The 11,725-nt window shown below is 57.0% G+C and overlaps 1 protein-coding gene across 2 annotated transcripts; it reads left to right on the top strand.

The window, feature by feature from the left end:
* Positions 1–537: 537 nt before the first annotated feature.
* SERPINH1 (serpin family H member 1) lies at positions 538–9,293 on the top strand. Of its 2 annotated transcripts, XM_059708413.1 has the most exons (6): positions 581–696; positions 1,724–1,767; positions 4,154–4,818; positions 5,969–6,067; positions 6,176–6,408; positions 8,580–9,293. In XM_059708413.1, exons 3-6 carry the CDS (start codon positions 4,197–4,199, stop codon positions 8,880–8,882), a joined length of 1,257 nt encoding a protein of 418 aa, XP_059564396.1. In that variant the 5' UTR covers positions 581–696; positions 1,724–1,767; positions 4,154–4,196; the 3' UTR covers positions 8,883–9,293. The 2 variants fall into 2 exon arrangements, with proteins under 2 accessions (XP_059564395.1, XP_059564396.1); XM_059708412.1 differs by lacking the exon at positions 1,724–1,767 and having other exon boundaries at positions 538–696.
* Positions 9,294–11,725: the final 2,432 nt, after the last annotated feature.

Raw genomic sequence — 11,725 nt, 5'->3', positions numbered from 1 at the left:
AGGAGCTGCCACCCAACCTCTGACCACCGCCGGAGAGGGGCCCTGACTGCGGAGAGGGCGTGTAGGGGAACCAGAAAAGTTTCAGCTCCACCACAGGGGTGGGGTCTGGGGAGTGGACCCCTCGCGGCAGAGCCCTGCAGGGCAAGGGGTGTTGGAAGGAATGTGCGATGTGTATGTGTGTGTGTGGGGGGGGGGGGGGCGGGGGGCAGCCGGGCCGGTGCGGAGAGCCTGGGGATGGGCAGGGGGCTGGACCCAGGAGCCCCGGGCCCCCTCCAGCTCAGCCGCCGAACTCCAGCCCCCTCCCCCCAAACTCCGGGACCAGGAGGATCGGAGTCTCCCCTGGGTCGGAGGACGCCCGCTCTGCAGATTGCGTAGCTCCAGGCGCCGGCCCCGCGGCGGGGTCTCCCCGCGCCCCACCCGCCGACGGAGGCAGTAGGACCCAGGGGCTGGGCGAGCGCCCGCAGAGGGAGGGGCGGGCGCAGGGCGGTTTGGGGGAGGTCTTTGGCGTTTTTTGCCGGAGCCCGAGTGCCCTCCGGAAGCTTTTCTAACTTTCCAGAAGTTTCTCGGGACGGGGAGGGAGGAGGGGACACCATATATAGAGCCGGGGATAGGTGGAGCTGCGGGGAGTGCAGTCTGTCCGTCTGCCCGCGGCTCCAGCGCCTGAGCTCTGTCCCGCCGCCAGCCCGGCCGGCCCAGGTGAGGGGCGGGGGCTGCCCGGGCTTGGGGTCGGAGTCGGGGTGGGGGTTGCTAAAGGGAGTGAGAGGGGCCCGAGTCCCTGCACTTTGGGGGCAGCTGGAGGGTTCGATTGAGAACCCGGGGCCAGGTGGTCCTGGCGGGACAGAGGGCAGGGACCAGAGCCGGCTGGGGATCCAGAAAAAATGCAGGCTTCCCCGAGTGTGGCCAGGGGTGTGAGGACCGAGAGGAAACGGTGGGGCCCGCGCCGAGATGCTGAGACTGGACCCTCTCCAGGGACCAGGAACGAGGAGCCGGGTCCTGGGGCTCCTTCCAGGGACAGAGGGACCCGGCCAGCCCTGCAAGCCGGGTGCTGGGGGGAAGCTGACGAGAAGGCATTGAGCCCCCTGGCCGCTGCCACCTGGTTCCTGGAGTCACCGCAGGGTTAAGGCTACTTCAGAGGCCGGCTTCCCTGCCCCCAACCGGGGGCGTTCCTGAGGCTGCCGGAGTGGGGGAAGGAGAATGAAACAGCTTCCAGCCCGGCCCCAGGCTGGCCCCTCCTCTTCCCTGGCTTCCGCCTGGTCCCTCCGGGCTGCCGGGCCCGGATGGAGGCCCGGGGAAATGAGGGGCTTGGTTCCCTGGAAGTCTGCAGGGGACCCCACCCTTCTGCCCATCCCCCCTTCCGGAGGCCTCCTGGTCTCCTCCTTTTGTCTCTCTGTTCGCAAGGATTCCCAGCAGAGGTGTTTTTTACTGGACGCCACCTCCATCCTCCGAAGGGGCTCTGTGTGCTTCTGGGGTTCGCAGGGAGCCCTGTGCTCGAGGCCTGACCCCTCAGTTTCCCCCATGGTACAGTGAGGTGGGTGATCTCCAGGTCCCCATAGATCCGGGACTGGATAGGCCTCTTCCCTGCTACAGGCAGGGCAGGGCAGGGCAGGCTGAAGATGGGGTCCTTTTTGGGGACTGGGCCTTCCTGGCCCTTCGTACCACCCCTCCCCCCCCCCCCCCCAGCTCTGCCCTATCCCATCCTCCTCACGCCTCTGTTTTCTTTCAGAATGAAAAAGGCAGGCATTGACCTCCCCCAGAGGCAGTTTCCAGGTACTTTAGACCCCCTCAAGTGTTTGAGACCCTCTCTGGTGGCCCTGCTGGCAGCTGCTTCCCTTCCCTCTTGCGTACAAAAACCCGGAATACAGTCTCAACTCAGTCCTGCTTGCTGTGAGCGCCTGATGGTGTGTTTTTCTTTGTGGGCCTAACGGTGGCCTCAGGGCTGGAATTTCTCTGTGGAAACGGGCTGGGCTGTGGGAGGTCGGCTTGCTTGCAGTAACTTGCTCCTGGGTTAACAGGCGGCCCTTCTCTACGGCCACGCATCTCCCTGCAGAGGCCCATGCGTGCCCTGGAAGCCAAGGCAGAGGGGCTCCAGGGCACCCCATGGGACCTGAACATGGGCCCGCTTCCCGGGTTGGAAGCCCCCCTCTAGTGGCTGGAGATGATTCCGTTTCCAGACTGCCACGTCACTGCAGCAGCAGGAGGAGAATTCTCGCAGGGGCGCAGCTGTGTGGCTGCCCGAGGAATCCCAAACCAGTTATTTGGTGCTTTCTTGAGAAGCCCCTCCCAGCCCTTTGAGGTTCCCTTGGCTGGGAGCAGGGGCTGTCAAGATGGTGACTGCCACGCGGCAGGGCTGTGTGCTGGTCGTCGTGACGGTCTCCCAAGAAGATGCTGGTGGCCTCTAGGGGACTGAGCTCTGTCATCAGCTGTCTGGACAGAGGGGGCCTTTGATGAGGGTGACCATGTGCCTGTTGTCCTGGCATAATAATTGACAGTGCCTCATTCTACTCTCTTGAGTGGCCTTGTTTTACGATAATTATATGGTCACTGCCTTTGCAGCTCCAGGCCTGATGAGGGAAGGAGGTAGGGCCGGGAAGAAGGTGGCCAGGCCCTGAGATATGTCCTCCCCAAGCTGTACTTTAGGATGAGTCCCTCTCTTGCCTCCAAAAGCTGTCCTCTAGGGTATAGATCTCTCTTGTGCCTTCCCTCAGGCATTGTGGGTCTCCAGGCCTTCCCCTCTCCCCATGGACCCTTTGCTTCTCCTTTGCCCTGCACCTTTAAGGAAGGAGCAGCCCAGTGTTGGGGGTGGGCTGCTTGGGTTCCCTGGGTGGCTGCAGCATTAGAGTCTTCCCACAAGCCCAGCGCTCCCACAGGCAGGCCCAAGTCCTGAGGGTCTTCCACCAGGACTCTGACTTTCTGCTCTTCCTTGAGGAGGACCATGAGATGGCATCTGTGAGAGCAGGGGGACCCGGGGTTCCTCCCGACCCTTCCCTTTGCCCTGTCGGTCTTCTGTCCTGCTAGAGGCAGAAAGGACCTGAAGGAGGGGGACTGTAGGGAAACTGTTCTGATTTGGAGACCCCAGAGAGAGGAGTGAAGTTTATCTTTGGGGACCTAAGGGCATCCCTGAATCCACAAAGCAGATGGCTGTCCCCAGCTTCCTGGGAGGCTGAACATACATCTGGCCAGTCTGTGGGGGAGGGCGGAAGAGGGGGTGTCACTGCGCCATTGAACTGTAACTTGCCCCCTCCCCCAGTATCCTTCCTCTCAGGAAACCTATTCTCCCACCCAACCTACCTCTTGTCCTGGGGATTTCCCAGCACTCCAGAGGCTGTGGACAGATGGGCAGGCATGTCTCTGCTAAGACAGAAGCCTTGGCATGAAGACGGAGATCCTTACAGCTTGGAATGTGGAGACTGAGGCTCAGAGAGGGGTGGACACACACCTGTGTGTGCACATACACACTCTGAAGTCACCCTTGGGCAGCTGAGTGGGGCATCGGGCTTTCCCATTTAATAAGTGAACCAGCCAATGACTCATTAACATCCAGGACGGAACGAAAGGCCTGGGGGGAGGAACGGGCCTACGACTCTGTCCTTTGTGGCTTCCTTTGCCAGGATACCTAGGCGTCAGGCAGACCCTTAGCCCATCTTCCACTTTTTTCCACTGGAAAAGGACCCCACATTTATATCAGATGAGAACTAACCTTTATACAAACTGAGGGCCCGAGGGCTGGCCCGGTGGCCCTGTTTTCTGTTCTTTCAGCCACAACCGAGGCCTGTTGTGTGCTAGGCACTGGGGATCTAGAGCGAAGCCAGGCTGGCTGGAGTTCCTATCCTCCTGGAGGTCACAGACTAGTTAGGGATAGAAATAATACCTAAGAATCACATCAGCCTACGTGTTGTCAGGTCAGTGCAAGCAATCACTAGGGTGGATGTGATGACTTCCCAGGAACCCTGCTTTGGATGAGACACCAAACCAGGCCTCTGCGAGATGGGCAGGCTAAGCCCCCCCCCCCCCCCCCCCCCATCTGGGAAATCCTGAGTTAGGTCTGAACTCTGTTTTCTTGGTCCCATCTCCAGGGAGCTTGGTGGCAGCCAGAGGCAAGGGACGGTTGTGGGGGAGGGCTGCCCAGGGCTTCAGGGCCACGCTCTCTCTGCAGCCCTCACAGGTCCTCCGTGGCGCACACAACCCACCTCCCAGCCATGCGCTCCCTCCTGCTCACCAGCGCCTTCTGCCTCCTGGCCCTGGCCCTGGCCGCCGAGGTGAAGAAGCCCGCGGCCCCAGCAGCCCCTGGCACGGCTGAGAAGCTGAGTCCCAAGGCAACCACACTCGCTGAGCGCAGCGCCGGCCTGGCCTTCAGCCTCTACCAGGCCATGGCCAAGGACCAGGCGGTGGAGAACATCCTGCTGTCGCCCGTGGTGGTGGCCTCCTCGCTGGGGCTGGTGTCCCTGGGCGGCAAGGCCACCACCGCGTCGCAGGCCAAGGCGGTGCTGAGCGCGGAGCAGCTCCGAGACGAGGAGGTGCACGCCGGCCTGGGTGAGCTGCTGCGCTCGCTCAGCAACAGCACCGCGCGCAACGTCACCTGGAAGCTGGGCAGCCGCCTGTACGGGCCCAGCTCCGTGAGCTTCGCCGAGGACTTCGTGCGCAGCAGCAAGCTGCACTACAACTGCGAGCACTCCAAGATCAACTTCCGCGACAAGCGCAGCGCCCTGCAGTCCATCAATGAGTGGGCCTCACAGACCACGGACGGCAAGCTGCCCGAAGTCACCAAGGAGGTGGAGCGCACAGATGGCGCGCTGCTGGTCAATGCCATGTTCTTCAAGCGTGAGTCCCGCGGGGCGGGGTGGGGCGGGGCGGGGCCCCCTGTCCCCAGAGCCCCTAGCTAGAAGGTGATCCGTATTCCTGTGCCCAGTACCGCCTGCTTGGCATTAAATCTTCATAACAACCACGGAGGCAGGCACTGTTACTAAACCTTTCACATACAAGACATTAGGTCCAGAGAGGTGTAGTGCTGTGTCTAAAGGAATGGGACAGAGATGCAAGCCCGGCGGAGACACTCCCACTGTTTCAATCACAACTAAGTGCTGTGCTTGTTTTGGAATCAAAACAATTCAGTAACCACTTGTGTCTCAGTAGTGAGCTGGAGAAAGGCCCCACACCTGTGATCGTGCCTAATCCTCAAAACAACTCTGGGGGCAGGCGGTGTTGGAAACACCACTGCACAGGTGAGGAAACAGGCTCAGCGAGGACGTAGGCCCAGGTGTATCTGTGCTGAGGTGAAGATTTGATTTGGGGTTAATGCTTATTTTTGAGTACCTATGTGGACACCATTGTTCCTCTCATGGTGTGCTGTGAGGTAACCCCCTTTTTACAAATAAGGGGCCCAGGGTAGGCGGAGTGAAAGGTCTCATAGCCAGTCAGCGGCTGTGTCTGGATTTGAACACAGGTCAGGCTGTGAGGTAGGGCAGGCTCAGGCCACTGTCACACATGCCTGGTTTTCTAGGTCATGTTTCTGGCCACATAGACAGGACTTGCAGACAAGACTTAAGGGTAGTCTTGGGACACTCCCTGCCCAGGGCACACACCCCTCAGTTACTAGGTGGGGTGAGAAGTCCAGCTCAGCACATGTTGCCCAAATGTCTGACAGGGGCACCTCAGCAGAGGGCACACATGGCAGTGGCTGAGCTCAGTGTCCTTCCGAAGGAATTCCCTGCCACATGGAAACAGCCAGGCCCTGGGACTGTAGAGAGCCAAAGCAGGAAACCTGTCCTGGGGCCAGGACCCCTGCCCCCCAAAGCTGGACACCCGTGTTCTGTGGGCCGGGTGCTGGAGGGTGGGGAGGGGAAGGTGGGCTGCAGCTGAGACTCGAAGATTGGGACAAAGGCCTGTGGTAGGGATACATCCAGGGTATGTGGTTGGAGAGGGCTGTGTCCTGAGGGAGGTGACATCTATTTCTGACCTTGTATCTCTACAGCACACTGGGACGAGAGATTCCACCACAAGATGGTGGATAACCGAGGCTTCATGGTGACCCGTTCCTATACCGTGGGTGTCACGATGATGCACCGGACAGGTAGGCGCCTTGCAGAGCAGGGGGCCAAGGTGGGGGTCCCAGGGTACTTGGGGCCTGGCCCACCACTGCCCCACAGTGTGCTCAGTGCCCCCTCTGCTCTTTTCCCAGGTCTCTACAACTACTATGACGACGAGAAGGAGAAGCTGCAAATTGTGGAGATGCCCCTGGCCCACAAGCTCTCCAGCCTCATCATCCTTATGCCCCACCACGTGGAGCCCCTTGAGCGCCTTGAAAAGATGCTGACCAAAGAGCAGCTGAAGGCCTGGATGGGGAAGATGCAGAAGAGGGCTGTTGCCATCTCCCTGCCCAAGGGTGTGGTGGAAGTGACCCATGACCTTCAGGTAAGGGGTGGCCCAACTCAGGGCCCCTGGGCTTACAGGAGGGGTGTACTTGGGGCATCGATCACCAACTCAGCCACTCTGTTCTGAGCCTCTCTGGGTGTCCAGGCCGTATTGAGCCCTGCTTTCAGGGTAACTGGTGGAGGAGGCAGAGGCCCTGCTCTTGGGAAGATGATGGTAACATCAGTACCTAAATAAAATTGAGCACTTGCTGGGTGCCAGGCACTCGTCTAAGCACTCTACATGTATTAAACTCTTAATTCTCAAAACAACTTTATTAGGTAGGACTGTCAACCTTATTTTACAGATGAGGAAACTAAGGCTCAGAAAGACTGGATAATTTAAAGTCACACAACCAGTATCTCAGACATTTGGCACTAAGCCATGCCCTTAATCCTGTGCTGCCTCTGAGCGTCTGAATGCCCCAGCTGTAGACTGTTCAAGCTAGAGGACCGTCCACTAGGCAGTGATAAGACTAACCATGGCTTTCAGCTACGGGTCGCTTGGGATGGCTGGAAACTTATCTGCTCAACATGATTTCCCCCTCATGACCAGTGGCTTGAGAGACTAAGATCACCCTGGCTGATAAGTGGTGGAGCTGCAATTAGTCCTGCAGGTGAAAGCTTAGGTGGCCTTTTTGTCAATAAGGAGAGAGGTGGTGTGTTTTTTTACCTACCCCAAAGGGAAAACTTTCAGCTCATTCTTGCCTTGGAGGCCAAACATGGTTCCTTGGCAGGCCCCTTCCCCAGAGAATTGGTTCAGTCTTGCTGCTAAGAGAGCATGCAGAGAGAAACTTGGGGTGAATTGGGACTTAGGTTCTAAACCAGAGACTAACGGAGCTCAGGTGGTTTGTCCAGCAGATAGCACTGAGGGTTCTGGTGAGGAGCGATCACTGTCTCCCTTCCTGCTTTTCGCCAGTGGCTGCTACCTGACACCGTTCTCCCCTTCTTTCTGCTGTGTCTTCCTGGGACCCACCAGTCCAGGGGGTAGATTCAGTTGGGAAATTCGAAGTGAGTGACTTGCTCAGGGTCATCAGGACCGAAATAGCTGGGCCTAGAATGCCTGTCTCAGGACCAAGTTGTCCATGCTGGGGTGGGAGATGGCCCTGGGCCCTGGGCCCTGGAGGCTGCTGTTTACTCAGCCCACAGTCCTTTGCTGCTGCCTCTTCTGCTCTGAGAAGCAGGGAGAGCCCTGGACATGGGCCCTGCCTTGGGGGAGGTCTGAGCCAGGAAGGAGGCAGAGGGAGGGCAGGGGGACTGAGGCCAGGAAGGCATGGCTCCAGTCCTGTGGGAGAGGGAAGTTTCCCAGATGGTGTGGTATCTAAAGAGCCCTACAGAGAGAGAGGGTGGCCATCGAGATGCCTTTGAGGATGCTGGTTGTCCAGTGGGGCTGTGGAATGGAGAACAGGGTGGGGTGGGCTTAGGGGTGAGGCTGTGGTGTAAGAGCTTGTACTTGGCTTCCCAGGGCTGTGCAGAGTCATGGACAGGGTGTATGTGCTTGAACTTTTTACTATAAAAATGTATCGAGAGATTTTTAAAGTAGATGAGTGTAACGAACCCTCATGTATCCATCACCTAGCTTCAACCGTCATCCACTCGTGACCAGTAAGGATTCATCTATACATACCCATTCCTCCCCATCACATTATTTTGAAGCACATCCCAGACATCATTTTACTCTGAAAGGGTCTTAAACCCCAGCGTGACGTGGTCACAGCTGTCCTTAGATCAGTCTTTCCTGAACTTGAGTGTGCCGAGAATTACCTGAAGAGTTTCTTGAGAAAGGTCCTGGCTCCGCCCCCAGAGACTCTGATTCCGGGGCCCTGGGCTGGGGTCAGGGGGTGTGCATTTCATAGGAGCTCCCGGTGGTGCTGACGCTGGCTCTTCACCCACCCACACTTGGAGACGCACTGCTCAAGATTGCTCGGCAGGGCCAGGGCTGCATCCTGCCTTTCCCCCGAGTCGCAGTTTCCTCATCTGTGAAGTGGAGGTCACAAGCTCCTACAGGGTTGTCATCAGAGCCGAAGTGCCCACGCCGTGCCTGGCCCACCAGGTGGCCATGGAGTGGTCACCTCTGCTCTGAGGAACAGGCTGGGCGGGAGATGGTGGGCGGTGTGGGTCTAGAAACCTTGTCCACGGTGGCCTCACCTGGCACCCACCCACCTGGTTCCACAGAAACACCTGGCTGGCCTGGGTCTGACCGAGGCCATCGACAAGAACAAGGCAGACCTGTCACGCATGTCGGGCAAGAAGGACCTGTACCTGGCCAGTGTGTTCCATGCCACCGCCTTCGAGTGGGACACGGAGGGCAACCCCTTTGACCAGGACATCTATGGGCGTGAGGAGCTGCGCAGCCCCAAGCTCTTCTACGCCGACCACCCCTTCATCTTCCTGGTTCGAGATTCCCAGACCGGCTCCCTGTTGTTCATTGGGCGCCTGGTTCGGCCCAAGGGTGACAAGATGCGAGACGAGTTGTAAGGCCCTAGGGTGTGGGCATGGGAGGGCAGGAGGCAACTGGAGGCTCCTGAGACACATGGGTGCTATGGGGTGGGGAGAGCTGAGGTACTGACCTTGGATATTCCATGGGGTGGGGGGCAGGGTGGGGAACAGCAGGTTTCCTGTGCGTCAGAGCAGACCTTCCCAGCTGCCATTCACTCTGCTCGGACATAGGCTCCCAGATAATCATGATGCTGAGCCCAGCCCCACGTCCTGTGGGACCTCGGAGTCCTCAATCAGTGTTCATATTTATAGTCAGTGCTTTCTCATCTGTGAGGCGGAGCTAGGGCTTCGGCTGAGCTCTCCTGGAATGGGGACCCTCCTTTCCTAATACCACCACCACCTCAGCTCCCTCCCCAGCTCCATCCCCAATCTCCTCCCATCCCCCCTCAACAATAGAAACTAGGTGCTGCAGCCCCTGGGGTAGGCATCCCCACAGTAGCCCTGGCCCCAGTGAGGGGATCAGGAAATGGCTCCTGGGGGAGCTCCTGGGGAGACTCTGGTCAGGTATGATGGGGATGAACTTTTTTCCCTTTAATAGAATTTCAAAGATGGGGAGGGAAGGGAGAACATGAGCCTTTGTTGCTGTCAAAACAAGAACTTATTTGTACAATTTTTTTTTCAATAAAACTTTTCCAATGAAATTTTGTTGGAGCATGAAGATGGTTGGATCAAAGATGCCCATGTCATTCTTCCTCGGAGACAAGAGCTCCTTCTGTTCAGCCAGGTTTGCTACTAACAGCCCATGCCAGGCTGTGAAATGCTGGCAGCTAACCACAGATGACACGGTGTGGGCCTGCTACATGCTGACTCGGGAGATTGCTTCTCAGCTCTTGGGGCCCTGGAGAGGTGGCTGCAGGGCCAGAGTGGTGACCCTGCATCTGGAGCCCAGGGCATCCCAGTCCTGTTGTAGGGGCACCAGGCTGTGGCCCCCTAACCTCTCACTTCGAGCTGACCTCCCTCATACGCATCCAGGGCCAGTGGGTACAAGCTCAGGCTGCCTGGCTGGGCAGGGCTTTGGAAGGAAGGAGCTGGTGGGATCCTTGCTCTGCGTTTGCGTTTGTAGCAGAAGAGGGACCTGACATTGTCCTCCCTTTGGTTCCTGCTCATGGTCCTCAGGACTCCTGACACCACAGCTCAGGGGGGGAGAGGGCGAGTGGGATATTCAGGATTGAAGAGCCATGGCAGGGGAGGCAGGGGAGCAGAGGAAACTGGATTTGAGCCCCACCCCTGCCTCTTGTTGGCTGTGTGACCTTGGACAGGTCACTCCCTTTGGGCACATCTCTGTCTTCTCTCTCTCAACAACTCTGCCCTGGGGAGTGTTGGTCTAGGGAGGATCGTGCCTACTGGGCAGTCCCGCTGGAGTCCTCTAAGATCTGAATGTAGTGCAGGAAGGCCAGCTGACTTACTCCCATCACTACTACAATGTAATTTGGCACAACTGTTCCGAGCTCCAGATCTGTCCTATGCTGTGGACCCAATAAATTAGATCTCTGCCCTCAAGGGGCGTCCCTAGAGGTAGAGACAGAAGCAATAACAAGTGTGCTTGGTACTCACTGTGTTCCAGTCCCTGGATCAGTCTGTTCCCAGACATGCCACATGTATCCCCTGCCTCCCGGCCTTCCCACTAGCTGTTCCGTGTGGCAAGTGGTTCTTCTAGATCAGCGGTTCTCAACCTGTGGGTCGCGACCCCTTTGGGGGTCGAACGACCCTTTCACAGGGGTCGCCTAAGACCATCGGAAAACATATACAATTACATATTGTTTTTGTGATTAATCACCATGCTTTAATTATGTTCAATTTGTAACAATGAAAATACATCCTGCATATCAGATATTCACATTACGATTCATAACAGTAGCACAATTACAGTTATGAAGTAGCAACGAAAATAATTTTATGGTTGGGGGTCACCACAACATGAGGAACTGTTGTATTAAGGGTGGCGGCATTAGGAAAGTTGAGAACCACTGTTCTAGATCTTCGCAGGGCTGCTTTTATTGATTTCAGAGAGGAAGGGAGAGGGAGAGAGAAACATCGAGAGAATCATTAATTGGCTGCCTCCTGCATGCCCCCTACTGGGGATTGAGTCTGAAACCTGGGCATGTGCCCTAACTGGGAAGCGAACCAGGACCTCCTGTTTCATAGGTTGGCGCTCAACCACTGAGCCACACTGGCCAGGCTTAGGGCTGCTTTTTCCAGACCTCAGCTTGAATGTCATCTGCTCAATGAGGCCTTCCCTGACTACACAGTATAAACAGCTCCTCCCCCACCTTAGTTTCTCTACTGTTTTCTCATTTTACTGACTCCTTCGTGCTACGAAGTTATCCACCTATTCACACGTTGACTGTCTCCACTATGAGAATCGGCTTCATCTCTTGTTCATCACTGTATGTCCTACACCTAGAGTCAGCATACACTACACAAAAGGCACTAAACACTCATTTGCTGAGTAAATGAAAAGGCTGTGGTGTTAGGTCACCCGGGACGTGGGAATCCGGAGGCAGAAGTCATGACTGCCGCGGGGGGAATAAGGGAGGTTCCCAGGGGGAAGTGACACGTGGGCTGTCCTGAAGGATGAGTAGGTATTTCTCGGTCAGAATAATGATTTTAATAATAGCAGCTGCTACTACTTTTCTGTTTTGCTTGTATGTGCCAAACACCATGTCGGTTACTTGGTATGTTTATTACCCCAGCCTCCTAACAGCTTGGCTACATAGAGATTATCCCCATTTTACAGGTGAGATAACTGAGGCTGAGGGGTTAAATGATCTGCCTGAGGGCTTGGGAATTGCTCTTAGTCAGTTGGATAATTGTTCTTCTTC

This window comes from Myotis daubentonii, chromosome 9 (genome assembly GCF_963259705.1).
Source record: "Myotis daubentonii chromosome 9, mMyoDau2.1, whole genome shotgun sequence".
NCBI lineage: Eukaryota > Metazoa > Chordata > Mammalia > Chiroptera > Vespertilionidae > Myotis > Myotis daubentonii.
This window is presented reverse-complemented; position numbering and strand designations above follow the sequence as displayed.